Genomic DNA, 12786 nt, shown 5'->3' with positions numbered 1-12786 from the left:
CCTGCATCTCCGAGCTCAGCAGTCTTTCCTCCAGGCTGTCAATGCTGAAGGACGCCCTCACAGAAGAAAGCCACATGTTGTGGGAGGGGGCTATCAGGGAATCTGTCAGCAAAACAGCACAAGCAGCAGAGAACCCTACATTTGTCAGTTAAATGTGAATGCATCAGGTAGAAAGCATCATCATAATTCCCTTTATTTATTCTTTACTGCTTATTCATTTTAGAGAGAGAGAGAGAGAGGAGCAGGAGAGGGGCAGAGAGAGACAGAGGCAAAGAATCTGAAGCAGGCTCCAGGCTCTGAGCTGTCAGCAGGAACTCAGCACGAGATCATAACCAGAGCCTTGGATGCAAGAGACTGAGCCACCCAGGCGGTCCCATAATTCCCTTTTATTAACTTAGTGTTTTAGGAAAGGTGTGTCAAGCCTCCTCAATGGCTCCCAGTCTAAGATCATAAGTGACAAACAATCCAGTGGCCTGGATGTTTTGTTTGGAAAGCATAGCACCCTCGGATGAGGGAAACTGGAGGAGACCCCTTTGTCAAAGGGAATGCAATTATCTAAATCCTTAAACAATCATCTCTTTCTGTTTTTCAAGTTAAGGCAGATGAAACTGACTTTATTTGAAACTGGCTTTTTAAATGCATAACTTTATTCTCAAAGTGATTCCTTTTTACGTAAAAGTACACAGGCTTGCCAAATATTGGTCTGGGATGGTTGGAGCTAGAGAGGGGCACATGGCCCAGCTGTGTTTGGACAAGGACTTCATGTCTCTTACCCATTTCCTCTTCTAATCCAGCGAAGCCCTACCAGGGTTGCTCTCCATAAGAACCTTGGTAGTTTGTTCTAGTCCGTAAGAACCTCCATAATGGCCACTGGGGTGGGGGCGGGGGCGGGGGCATCTGGCTGGGGAACTCATCTGGTTTTCTCTTCATTTGGAGGTGAAAGATCACAGAATTATCTTTAATCCCCCTTCCCCCGCCCATTTTTACTCAGGCTTAAAACTGTTTTCAGTCTAGTGGGGAAACTGTGTAATTCTGGGAACTCAACCAATTCCATCAAAGAAAGACCAAAGGGGCAACTTGGTTGCTGGCCCAAGAAGCAAAGTTTGCTAACTTTGGGCACTGTGGGTTCTAGAGCAACGCAGGCTCGGTCCACCTTTTTCTCCCTCTGCCCCAGGCGGGTTTAGCCTGGCCCTTTGTCCCACAGGCAGGCACATGGCCTTTGGACTTGCCCAAGAAGCCAGGATTCCTCCTCCAGCAAGGGCGCCCTCTTGTGGGGCTTTTGGGGGAGTCGGCTCTGCTTTTCCACTCTTCTGGGGTTGCGATTTCTGTCTCCCTCCCATTGTGAGCCACTTTTAAGTGATACGAACGCTCATACGCCCACGGACCACTGTGGTTTGCCGAGACACCGAAACGGAGGATGGGGAGAGCTTGTTCTCCAGCCGGCTCTTTAACCTAATGACGGTTGCAGGAGACTGGCTAGGAACCGCGTTTCTACCCTTCCAGCACCTTATCATGGGCCGGCTATGTGCGCTAGCACGGAGACCCGCGGAGCGCAGCTTCAACCGTCTAGGGGCCCCGACGTCCCCGCGCCCGGTCGTGTCTCTGGTGGCGGGTCGGGGGCGCAGAATCGAGGCCCAGCTGCGCACCTGCCCCGGGTTGATTTTCCTGCGCGGATCAGCCGCTTTCCGCAGGCCCTTTCCCCCACGGCCGCTCCCTCCATCCGGGGCTCACCGCCGCGTCGCCCACACCCGCGTACCAAGGACCCCAGGGCTCCGCGGCACCTGCCTCTCCGCCCCCGCTCTGACGGGATTCTCCGGGCGCCTATAGCGACGGGACACGGAGCTGTTGCTAGGCGGAACTGACGTATAACCAGGATATACAGGCGCCCAGCCCGTCGGTTTTGTTCCCGATCGGCCCCCGTAACTCGGCGCTTCGCCCTGCCCCTCGACGGCCCGCCCCCAGACGGAGCTAGTTTGAGCAATCGTGGCGGGGCCACCGGTGATGTCACGATACCCGCGGCCTATCCGAAGGCCACGCGGTACGTGGCCCTCCTGCGCTTCCGTCGTCTGGGAGGAAGGGGCGTTGTCGCGCCTGCGCGGGCGCTCTGACCGCCGGCTGGCTCCTCGTGGAGGCTTCTCCGGTCCGCGCGCTTCAGCTCGTCTTGAGCTCCGGGCGGCTGCCGCGACACGCGGCGCTCGCGCGCCATGTCGTGGCTCTTCGGGATCAAGGGCCCTAAGGGCGAAGGCGCGGGGCCGCCGCTGTCCCTACCGCCCGCTCAGCCCGGGGGCGAAGGCGGCGGGGACCGCGGCGCGGGGGACCGGCCGGCGCCCAAGGACAAATGGAGCAACTTTGACCCCACGGGCCTGGAACGTGCAGCCAAGGCGGCGCGAGAGCTGGAGCATTCGCGTGAGTGAGGCGGCGAGGGCGGGGCCCCGGCTGGGGCGAGGGGCAGGGAAGCTCAGGCCCCACAGCGAGCCAGCCCACCGAGCACCGGGCATGCCGGGTCCTTGGGCGCATGTAGCTCCTCTGAGTGGTCGAGTGGTAAGTGGCTGTCTGCAGTCCCATTTCCCAGGTGAGAAAACTGGTCTGCGGGAATAAATCCGGCCAAGCCACCTTGGGTGCGGGGAGGTTGGGGATGCCATCGTCCTTGGCAGCTTCCAAGCTGTCACGCGTCTGTCAGGTGAGGAAACCGCCGCGGATGGAAGTTTCAGAGGTCACAGGTAGCAGGTGCTGGGGCTGGAGCCTGGTCTTTAGCTCCTGTAGAGTAGGGGAGCTCTTTGCTCCTCTTGCTGCCTCCACGTGGCCAAAGCGTGGCCAGATTGTGGTGGTGGTTAGCAATTTTCCCCTTGCGAAGGCAAGCTCACTTGAGGACCGTTGGTTTTATGGTAACGAACCAGATTTGTGCGTGTTACTGGAAAGCATTAGCGTTCAGGCAGTCGAGGGCTGTAAAGCAATAGGAGTCAGTCCGTCCTGGCTCTGCCTGGTAGCCTTCCTGACTCCCAGGCCCCCAAGGCACCATCATCGGCCGGACCTTCGCTAAGCCCACATCTTTTCCTGTCACTTTTCCTTTTTCTTGTTAGTTTAATGATTTGTTTTAGGATGTAGTCTAAGTCTTTGAGAAGCTAGAATGTAGAAGGCACAGAATAAGTACTGATTAAAAGGACCATAACGGCTGTCAAATTTTTATTTAAGCAGAGGTCTGCCATCCCCCCCCCCCCCCCTTAAAGGAACTTGTGTAGAGAAGCCATGGTGTAAACAAGGGTCTGTCTGAGGAATCAGAGGCCTGGCACTTTGTGGTTCAATTCCTGCTCTTCTCCAGAGACTCCCAGAAAACCCTGGTCCAAGGTCTCTGAGCCTGCCTGGCTCTCAGATCCCCAGAGGGACGTTAAAAACATATGGATATTTGGGCCTGGGACTCAAACAGCCTGTACCCTTAGGTCTAGCTGGAACACCACCAGTCCCAGACTAAGTGTATTGAGTTTGCGTGAGTGGGGGAGGGGCAGAGAGAGGGAGAGAGAATCCCAAGAAGGCTCCGAACTGTCAGCACAGAGCCCGGACTCACGAACTGTGAGATTATGACCTGAGCCGAGTCAAGAGACGGACGCTCAACTGACTCAGCCACCCAGGTGCTCCCAAAACTTTTTTATTTTTTTAAGTAATGTCTACACCCGATGGGGAACTTGAACTCACAAACCCGAGATCAGGAGTTGCATGCTCTTCCAACTGAGCCAGCCTGGCACCCATCTACTTTTCTTCTTCCTGCCACCCTTTCTGGACGAACTACTGGCCAGTGGGAGAGGTTTTGCCCTGGTCTGTCACCTCCTTCTGTCCCCAAACCCTTCTTCCCAGGATGCGTCTTGCCTCTGTCTCTTGTTTTCCTCTTTCAAGAGTCAGTGGTGGGGGATCTCTAATTTTCCATTTTCAGGTGAGGTTAACCCGGCTGTCCAAAGGTCATGCTGTGGGTAAAAAGGGCAGCTGGGATCCGGTCTCTGCATTGTTGGCCTGTGGCACTCACGTTCCTGCTGCTGCCCCAGGATGAGCACTCTTGTGCCCTCACTCCCTCCTGGTCAGAGTTCATTGTTAAAGGGGCCCTGGCGGTCTCTTCAGGCCTCGGCTTCGTGGCTTCCCAAGTTTACAGCGCAGGGTGTGGGACCCTGGTGCCTTTGTGCTGCCTGTTCTTGGGGGCAGGTCTTCAGCTCTTCTGTGCTCCCAGTCACCAGAGACCTAGGGGAGAGCCTTGCAGTGAGGTCTGGAAGGCTGTGTCAGCCAGGTCCTGACCCGCTCTGAAGGTCCTTCCCGGGCTTAGGCAGTGTTTTTGCACACCACATGCCCTAGCAGTCTGTCCAGACACCAGGGCTTCTGTCACATCCCTCTAAATGTGTAGATGTGTTTATGGAACGGCAAACAAGTCATGCTTTAGTTACGTGTTTGCTGCAGTTCGTGGGGGTTGGGGTCTGCACCTTACTTTGAAGGCTTCAAAAAGAAAGATCATGGGGCGGGAGTGGAAAGAAAGCAAAGGGAGAAGACTAGGTACATTATAGCATCAGGGAGCGGGGTTCACAGGGATTCCCTACCTTCTTGCCATGCTTTAACGTGTTAGAATATTTTTTACAGTAAAGTACTGCAGATGGGAGAACTGTGTCATCACCAAAATATTTGAGAGGCTGTATGCCTGGGCTTTTTTGGCTAGGAGAGCACCAGAAGGTTTTTAATTTTTTTTACATTTATTTATTTCCGAGAGACAGAGCACAAGTGGGGGAGGGGCAGAGAGAGAAGGAGACACAGAATCCGAAGCAGGCTCCAGGCTCTGAGCTGTCAGCACAGAGCCCGACGCGGGGCTTGAACCCATGAACCATGAGATCATGACCTGAGCTGAAGTCGGACGCTCAACCGACTGAGCCACCCAGGTGCCCCCACCGGAAGTTTTTTTTGGAACCCCCAAATATCGATGGATGTGAATTGTATCTCGTGAACAAAACATACGCAGGAAACATTTATAATGTGTGTGTTTATAACAAACACGAGGTCTGTGAAGAGTCGTCATTGTGCATTGGCTTGTTTCTAATTTAATTGTTTGCTTCCTATTCATCTTATCATCTGCACGTGTAGATTAATAATAACAGGTACTGAAAGCTTAAAAGCTTAGGAGTTTAAGCAACTTCCACAAAAATAAGACACTGTAGCCACAGGTGCCTTTTTGTTTAATTAGGAACTGACTGCCACGTTGACCTTTCTACTCTCAGCTAGTGTGGAACAGTCTTCCTTTTTTCTTAAAAAACATTTTTTTAAATGTTTATTTATTTGAGAGAGAGAACGAGCATGAGCAGGGGAGGAACAGACAGAGAGGGAGACACAGAATCCGAAGCAGGCTCCAGGCTCTGAGCTGTCAGCACAGAGCCCGACGCGGGGCTTGAACTCACGAATGTGAGATCCTGACCTAAGCCGAAGTCAGATGCTCAACAGACTGAGCTACCCAGGCACCCCTTTTTTCTTTTTTTCTTTCTTTTTGAGAGAGAGAGAGAGAATGCATGTGCATGAGCCAGGGAGGGGCAGAAAGAGAGGGGGACAGAGGATCCACAGTGTGGGTGGGGCTCAGACTCACAAACCGTGAGATCGTGACCTGAGCCGAAGTCGAACACTTGACCGACCGAGCCGCCCTGGCACCCTGGAACAGCCTTTCTGATAGAGCCCTCCGGGATGTGACAGCTGCTGGGGTACAAGACCTTGTACACGGGCTTTCTGTCAGGCGTAGGGCAGACACAGGTGATGAGAAGGGAGTCCTGGTCTTTGGAGGGAGGGGGCGCCAAGCGAGATCCGGTCAGGGAATGCAGGTGGGCACACGCATTTTGAGGTCGAGGTGAGCTGGGGTCTCCCCGAAAGCCCCTTGGTTCACATGAATGCTTGCCTGGCGTCCGAGCGTCCTAACCCTACTCGCCCGCTGCCCACAGGACACGCCAAGGAGGCACTGAGTCTTGCACAGATGCAGGAGCAGACGCTGCAGCTGGAGCAGCAGTCCAAGCTCAAGGTGGGTCGTGGGTGCGGTGCCAGCGGAGGCGGTGCTCGTGGCGGAGGGACGCGGGACGGTGGGTGGCGGGCACGGGCCGGGAGCTTCCGGCGTCGCCTTCCTGGGATTACCTTATTGCTTGTGGTTAAGAGGGAAATACGGAGAGGTCCAAGATGTGCTGGCTTTGTGGCTTGGGTTCTTGCAGCAGAACGACCCGGAAGGGCTGGTGCAGGTGAGGACCATCCGGTCTCCCCAGGGGAGAGCCTGACTGGGCGTCTCTGCGTTTGGCAGGACCTTCCCGCTGAGCAGAGAAGGACAGCAAAGGCCTGGGCCCTGCCCTCCGCCATTGGCTGTTGTAAAGTGTAGTCAGAAAGTGAGCATCTGAGGGCTGCCTGGCGGGCCCAGTCATAAGAGCATGTGACTCTCGATCTCGGGGTTGTGAGTTTGAGCCCCCATTGGGTGTGGAGATTACTGAAAACCTTAAAAAAAATGTGAGCACGTGACATAAGCCACCTTGGAAGCGGTGTTGGGGAGGGAGTGACTGGCACCCCAAGGGATTGGCCTGCTCCTTGGGACCCAGCCCTGTCCGATTTCCTGCCACTGGGCTGCCTGGGAGTCTAGGTCCTCCTGGGCCTTGGTGCCCGTGCAGTGGTGCTGGTCCAGCGAGCGTTTTCTGGAAGCAGTTCCTGCTCCTGTCCCGGCCCCTTTGGAGCCCACATGAAATGTGGGAGGGGGTTGTTGAGGCCTGAGCTCCAAGTCCAGAGCGGGAGGCCCCGCCGGCCTTGGGCTTGCAGCAGCTGGTGTATTCTATAGGAATATGAGGCCGCCGTGGAGCAGCTGAAGAGCGAGCAGATCCGCGTGCAAGCTGAGGAAAGGAGAAAGACTCTGAGCGAGGAGACGCGGCAGCACCAGGCTGTAAGGGCCGCTTGGCCACACGGGCACAGGGGGGCCAGGATGGGAAGCTTCTGGGGTACTCCGTGGTCCCCGCGTTCAGTCTGGGTCTGTTAGTGACCCCCCGAGGCCGTGGGATGACCTTGTGCAAACGCCCACGAATACGTCCGCGCCGAGCGGGCCGGGGAGCACACGTGTCCGGGCGAGCAGGCGGAGGTAGGCGGCTCGTCTGAGGGCCCGGCGAAGTCTGGCTCTCGACGTCGGTTTGGGGCCGTCCGCCAGCTTCTGCAGCTGACCCGCGTTCATGCTGCCGTCTTCTTCCCCAGAGGGCCCAGTACCAGGACAAGCTGGCCCGGCAGCGCTACGAGGACCAGCTGAAGCAGCAGGTGAGCTCAGCACACTGGCACGCGAGGGGGCCTCCTTTGGCCTCCCTGAGAGCATGGGCGTCTCCTGGGGCAGCTGGTGGGCCAGAACTCAGGGTGGTTTTACCAGCAGTCAGTGCTGGGTCCCAGAGGAGCGCGCGCGCGCGCACACGCGCACACACGCACACACACGCACACACGATGCCCGGGGCCTCCAGGCTCTAGCTGTGCTGGAGGGGTTCTTCTGTGTGAGACCTGACTGGGGACCTGGCTGGGACAAATTTATGGTGGGGGTGGTTTCCAAGTGTTTGCACCCATCATGCTTTGCGCCCTCACGGCTTATAAATTTAACAGGGGAAAGAGTGTTTGGAGGGCATCTGGGAGTGGGCTGGGAGTGCCCTGGGGCGGAGCTATGCCAGAGGCAGGAGCTCCTGAACCGGGCCCCTCGCTGTGCTTGTCCAGAGCCCCTGTGGTGGCAGAAGCTTCCCTCGCTGATCTCTTAGATCGATGTTGGTCATTTCCTAGCTTTGGAAGCTTTTCTCTTTCTCCTGTGGTTTCTTGTCAGCAACTTCTCAATGAGGAGAATTTAAGGAAGCAGGAGGAGTCTGTGCAGAAGCAGGAGGCCATGCGGCGAGGTAGGGTTGTCAGTTCTGCCTGGGGCTTTTGGGGGCTACGTCCTTGGAGCGGGCTCACAGGGAAAGCAGGCCGTAGGCATAGATATGTGTTTCTTCAAGCACTTTGATCCCCAAGTAAAATTCCCAAACCTCGACGGGGGCTCTGCGTTCTTTGGCCTTAGTCGGAGCTTTGTAGCAGAAGCCTAGGCAGGCCGCACGTCCCCCCGGGGTCTGACGTGCATTGCCTCCCTCCTGTGAGAAGGGTTGCCTGGGCCTCGCTGGAAGGGTGGGGGACTGCAGGCCGAGCACCCCTTTCCTGCCACGCCCCGGGCAGCCACCGTGGAACGGGAGATGGAACTTCGGCACAAGAACGAGATGCTGCGGGTGGAGGCCGAGGCGCGCGCCCGAGCCAAGGCCGAGCGTGAGAACGCAGACATTATTCGTGAGCAGATACGCCTGAAGGCTGCTGAGCACCGGCAGACCATTCTGGAGTCCATCAGGTGCGGCCCAGTCCCCAGGAGGCCCTCGGTTGGCACACTGGCGGGAGGCGGGCTCCTTCAGCAGGCCCTCCCGTGTGCTGAGCTTCAGAGCTCTTGCCCTTTCTCCAGCTAAGTGCCCAGATTCATCCTCTCCTGGTCGCGTTGCTGCTTTCTCTACAGGACAGCCGGCACCCTGTTTGGTGAAGGATTCCGTGCCTTCGTGACAGACTGGGACAAAGTGACAGCCACGGTAATAACCCCTGACACATCCTCCTGCTTGTGGCCTGCGTCAGGGTCTCTGCTCGGTTGTGTCCCTGCCTCCTGGCGCTCAGCGGTAGGAAGTGTGCCAGGCAGGTCCCTCCTGCTGCGCTCCTGGGAAAGTCAGGTGTGGTGTAGCCTCTGGGTGTGGGGCACTGGCGGTGGGCTTTGTGACCTGTGGGCTGGAAGATGTGGGAAGGGAGCTTCCTTTTCCCTCTTCCTTAACAAGTGCCGCCCCGTGGAAAGGGGAACCGGAAGTTTGCCCGGCAGCCTCCGGAGTGGGACCCGGCCGAAACCCCAGGGCTTCCGGGAGATGTGGCAGGGGACCCTTTTAAGCCGTGCTCCCGTGAGGGTTCCCACCCTCCAGCAGGAAGCGGAGATAGGCCCAACAAGGCTGTAGGGCTCTAGGCACGCGCTCTGAAAGCCCTGTGCCATGGGGCTGCTCTCCACTCGAGGCAGAGGGGATTGTTGCCGCTGTGCCCGGTGCTGTCCTGGGCCGCACGGTGCGACTTGGCACCTGCTCACGCGGTACCGAGGCCCTAACGAAGGGGTGGCAGGGAGCCGTGCTGACCAGGAGTGCCCTTGCGTTCCTGATGTGCTGGTTCCTGAAGCTCTTTCTGCAAGTGGACACAGTTCTGGCCTTGTTCTGGAGACCGTGAGGGGGGGCAGGTGAGGTCAGGCCGTGCCTTGGGGAGAGCAGGGACTGGACTGGGGAGGGCCAGGACTCTGGTCGAGGAAACCTGAAGCTGGTCGGACCGCTTGGTTCTTAAAATGGCCCCTCGAGTCCTCTAGCTCAGGCCAGGGACGTGGGGCGAACAGGGGCTCCTGACATGGTCTTCCCAAACGTGTTTTGAGTAACTCCGGGTTGGAAGCGGAAGGTTTCAGCCCTGATGAAAGTGGTCCGGGCTCCCTGGGTCATGCAGCCTGCAGCCCGGGGGGCTGGGTGAGCTGAGCAGTTCCTCTGGCTTCTCAACAGGGCTGCCCCGCCACTCCCCGCCTCGCATAGGGAGCTGCCAGAATACGGCCTCTGGTGTTCTGGTGAAGAAAACGGGCTTCCTCTGGACGCCATCTTGCCCCCCCCCCTTGGGCACCCCTGTTCAGATTGGGGTTCCCACAGGAGGGAGACCCAGCACGGGGTCTGGGCTTTGCCTTCTCCTGGTGCCGAGCTGGGTGGGGGCACCCGTCTGAGACTCGAGGACAGAGTTGACGTGGGCTTGGCTGTGCAGCGTCTAAGCCTCAGGCCTTACCCGCGTGCTTGTCTCCCTCTGACCCTCCTCGCCCGTCTCCACCTTGGAGCTCTGTGGCACCCGTGCGGTGTCCTCTGTGCCGCAGCCGGGCACACAGGAAGCGCTCAGTACCTGCTGTGGGTACTGCGCCAGGGGACAGCGTCTTGTGGAAGAGTCTCAATGTCACTGCCTGTATCGGAGCCAGTCAGCCTGCTGATCGGTGGTTTCGTGGAACTGGCAGCTTTAGATCAACCTTGGAATTCGCTTACTCCTGGAAGAAGCTTAGCTTTCGTTAACGCGGAGTCCCGGTCACCTCAGAGCTGCTTGCTCCTGCAACAGCCTCGGCGTGGAGCGCTCACGCTCACGGTTGAAGGTTATGGAGGGGAGCCCGGGTGGCTCAGTCCGTTAAGTGTCTGACTCTCGGTTTCGACTCAGGTCACGATCTCATGATTTCATGAGTTCGAACCTCACGTTGGGGTCTGTGTTCACAGTGCAGAGTCTGCTTGGGATTCTCTCTCTCTCCACCCCTTCTCCACTCATGCTGTCTCTACCTCTCTCAAAATAAATAAACTTAGTTCCAAATCTTGGGAACTTGTTTGCTAGCTTATTTTTCTGAACTAGGCCATTGAACGGTGAGCATCGCAGGAGTGAAGGGGCTAATGAACCCGAGGTCCTGTCACTGGAGTTTGTAAAATGCGTGGTGGCTTTTTACCCCCTAGAGCACGTCTGCCTTCTTCCTCATAACCCTGGGTCCTGCTTTTGTGGCATGACCTTGTTTGTGGCTGGTCAGAGGCCCTTGGGGCCGGTTTGAGCAGAGCCCCAGCAAAGCAGTGAGACCCTTTGAGTGAAAAACATGTGGTTTGCTTCCCCACCAGCAAACCTGGTGCTGCCCTCTGTTTTTGTTTGTTTTTTTTAATAAGAAAAGTTTTTCTTGGGGCGCCTGGTGGCTTGGTCGGTTAAGCGTCTGACTCCGGCTCAGGTCATGATCTCACGGTCCGTGAGTTCGAGCCCCGCGTCGGGCTCTGTGCAGGCAGCTCAGAGCCTGGAGCCTGTTTCAGATTCTGTGTCTCCCTCTCTGTCTGCTCCTCCCCTGTTCATGCTCTGTCTCTCTCTGTCTCAAAAATAAATAAACGTTAAAAAAAAAAAATTAAGGAAAAAAAAAGTTTTTCTTTAATGTTTATTTTTGAGAGAGCAGGGGAGGGGCACAGAGAGAGGGAGGGAGGGAGGGAGGGAGGGAGGGAGACACAGAATCCGAAGCTGTCAGCACAGAGCCCGCTGGGGGGCTTAAACCCACAAACTGTGAGATCGTGACCTGAGCCGAACTCAGATACTTAATAGACTGAGCTACCCAGGTGCCCCTTTATTTTACATTTTTTAAAGTTTATTTATTTTGAGAGAGAGAGTGGGACGGAGGGAGAGAAGTTGACGGAACCACCCAGGCGTCCCTCCCTGGAGTGTTTTAAAGTGAATTAAGGGCATTCTGGTTCCTCTTGCGGTCTGAGTGCCCCGTGCACTCAGATCTCTCCAGATCTCCCCAGCTGCTGTAAACACCTGTGGTTAGTGACTGAGTCTCATGTGCATCTCAGTCCAGAATGCCTGTCGGGCTGGGGTGGTGCGGTGGGCTGGCAGGCAGTCCGGGTCTGCCCACTGGCAGGGCTCCTTGGCTGGGAATCTGGGCACATGAAGGAATCTGTGGGAAAACGTCCCTTGCATTTACTTTCCAAACAAGCTGGGTGAACGCGCAGAGGGCTGGTTGCTGGAGAAGGCTGGATGACATCAAAGGTTGCTGGGTTTGGGAGCCGCGGGCTGCCCTGGGGCCGGCCCAGCCCTCCCCCCCGCTCCCCTCGGGCCCTTGTTTCTGTCACTGCAGTTGCCATCTGGTGTCCTGGAACCTCATTCATGTGGTCTGAGTCCTCGCTGCCCCTGTGGTAGCCAAGCTGTTGGTCTTGTGGGGAAGAGCTTTTAATTTCCAGGAGCCTCTTGTAGGTCTTGGTCGTGGGCCCTGTAATTGTGGTCCCACCACAATGTTTGGTCTGTCCCCCATGAGCCTGAGGGTTCCTCTCTTTACGGTTGGGGTTCCTGTCGCCTGGAAGCACCTCCAGTCCGGCCGGAGTGTGTTCTCCAGTAGCTTTGTGAGAAAGAGTGCTTGCGATAAGCTTTTTGGTATCTTTTGTGTCTGGAGATATCTACAGTCTCGTGTAATTGAGGCTTTGGGCTTGGGGCTGCTCCTGTATGACCCTTGCCATCACCTAGCACGGGACGGGATGAGGAGGGCGCGTTGCTGGCTGCCGAACAGGTGGTGGGTGCCACTCACCTTCTGCCCTGCTCTAGGTGGCCGGGCTGACACTGCTGGCCGTGGGGGTCTACTCTGCCAAGAACGCCACATCTGTTGCTGGACGGTACATTGAGGCCCGGCTGGGGAAGCCGTCCCTGGTGAGGGAGACGTCTCGGATCACAGTGCTTGAGGCCCTGAGGCACCCCATGCAGGTAACTGTGGGTCTGGTCCTCACTGGGCGTGTCCTGCCCGAATCCTTCTGGTGTTTCAGCCAAGTTATGAACGTGCGTCTTCATTTCCCCCTTTTACCCAAACACCATCCATCCTTTCTTGCACATTGGATTTGCTTGTGGCTTTTTCCTCTTTGATGCTATCCTAGGGGCCCGTCCACATCAGCACTGGGAAGACCCTCACCCTGGTTTGTCGGTTGCCTCTATGTGTCTGTTGGTGTGACTGCCCCCTGGGTAGATTTTGGGTCATTTACAAAATCCTCGGCTCCTGCATGCCATCATCCTAGGAGAGAAGTTGCTGGAAGCAGTACTGTGTCAGCTTCCTCCCCCAAGGGGTCCAGGCTTCTGCCTGGTGCAGTGTCACTCCTTCCGTGGGCTGTGGCTGGACGTCCACGGCAGTCGCCCGTGTGCAGTGTGCGACTACGGAAATAAAGGTCAATGAGGAAT

At 56.8% G+C, this 12786-nt stretch overlaps 1 protein-coding gene across 4 annotated transcripts in view; it reads left to right on the top strand.

The window, feature by feature from the left end:
- The first annotated feature begins 2061 nt into the window (after positions 1 to 2061).
- LOC125913223 (ATPase family AAA domain-containing protein 3) overlaps positions 2062 to 12786 on the top strand; it is a 23007-nt gene continuing 12282 nt past the window's right edge. For 2 of the 4 annotated variants that reach the window (XM_049618281.1, XM_049618280.1), the window contains exons 1-8: positions 2063 to 2406; positions 5949 to 6025; positions 6818 to 6919; positions 7222 to 7281; positions 7823 to 7892; positions 8206 to 8371; positions 8531 to 8600; positions 12166 to 12321. In XM_049618281.1, the coding sequence (XP_049474238.1) occupies positions 2205 to 2406; positions 5949 to 6025; positions 6818 to 6919; positions 7222 to 7281; positions 7823 to 7892; positions 8206 to 8371; positions 8531 to 8600; positions 12166 to 12321 (903 nt within the window). In that variant the 5' untranslated portion in view covers positions 2063 to 2204. Of the gene's footprint in view, positions 5715 to 5948; positions 6026 to 6817; positions 6920 to 7221; positions 7282 to 7822; positions 7893 to 8205; positions 8372 to 8530; positions 8601 to 12165; positions 12322 to 12786 lie in introns of all 4 variants that reach the window. The other 2 variants (XM_049618282.1, XM_049618283.1) reach the window with 2 other exon arrangements.

This window comes from Panthera uncia (genome assembly GCF_023721935.1).
Source record: "Panthera uncia isolate 11264 chromosome C1 unlocalized genomic scaffold, Puncia_PCG_1.0 HiC_scaffold_4, whole genome shotgun sequence".
In the NCBI taxonomy this organism is placed as follows: Eukaryota; Metazoa; Chordata; class Mammalia; order Carnivora; family Felidae; genus Panthera; species Panthera uncia.
Note: the sequence above shows the minus strand (reverse complement) of the source record. Positions and strands in the feature narration are given on the sequence as shown.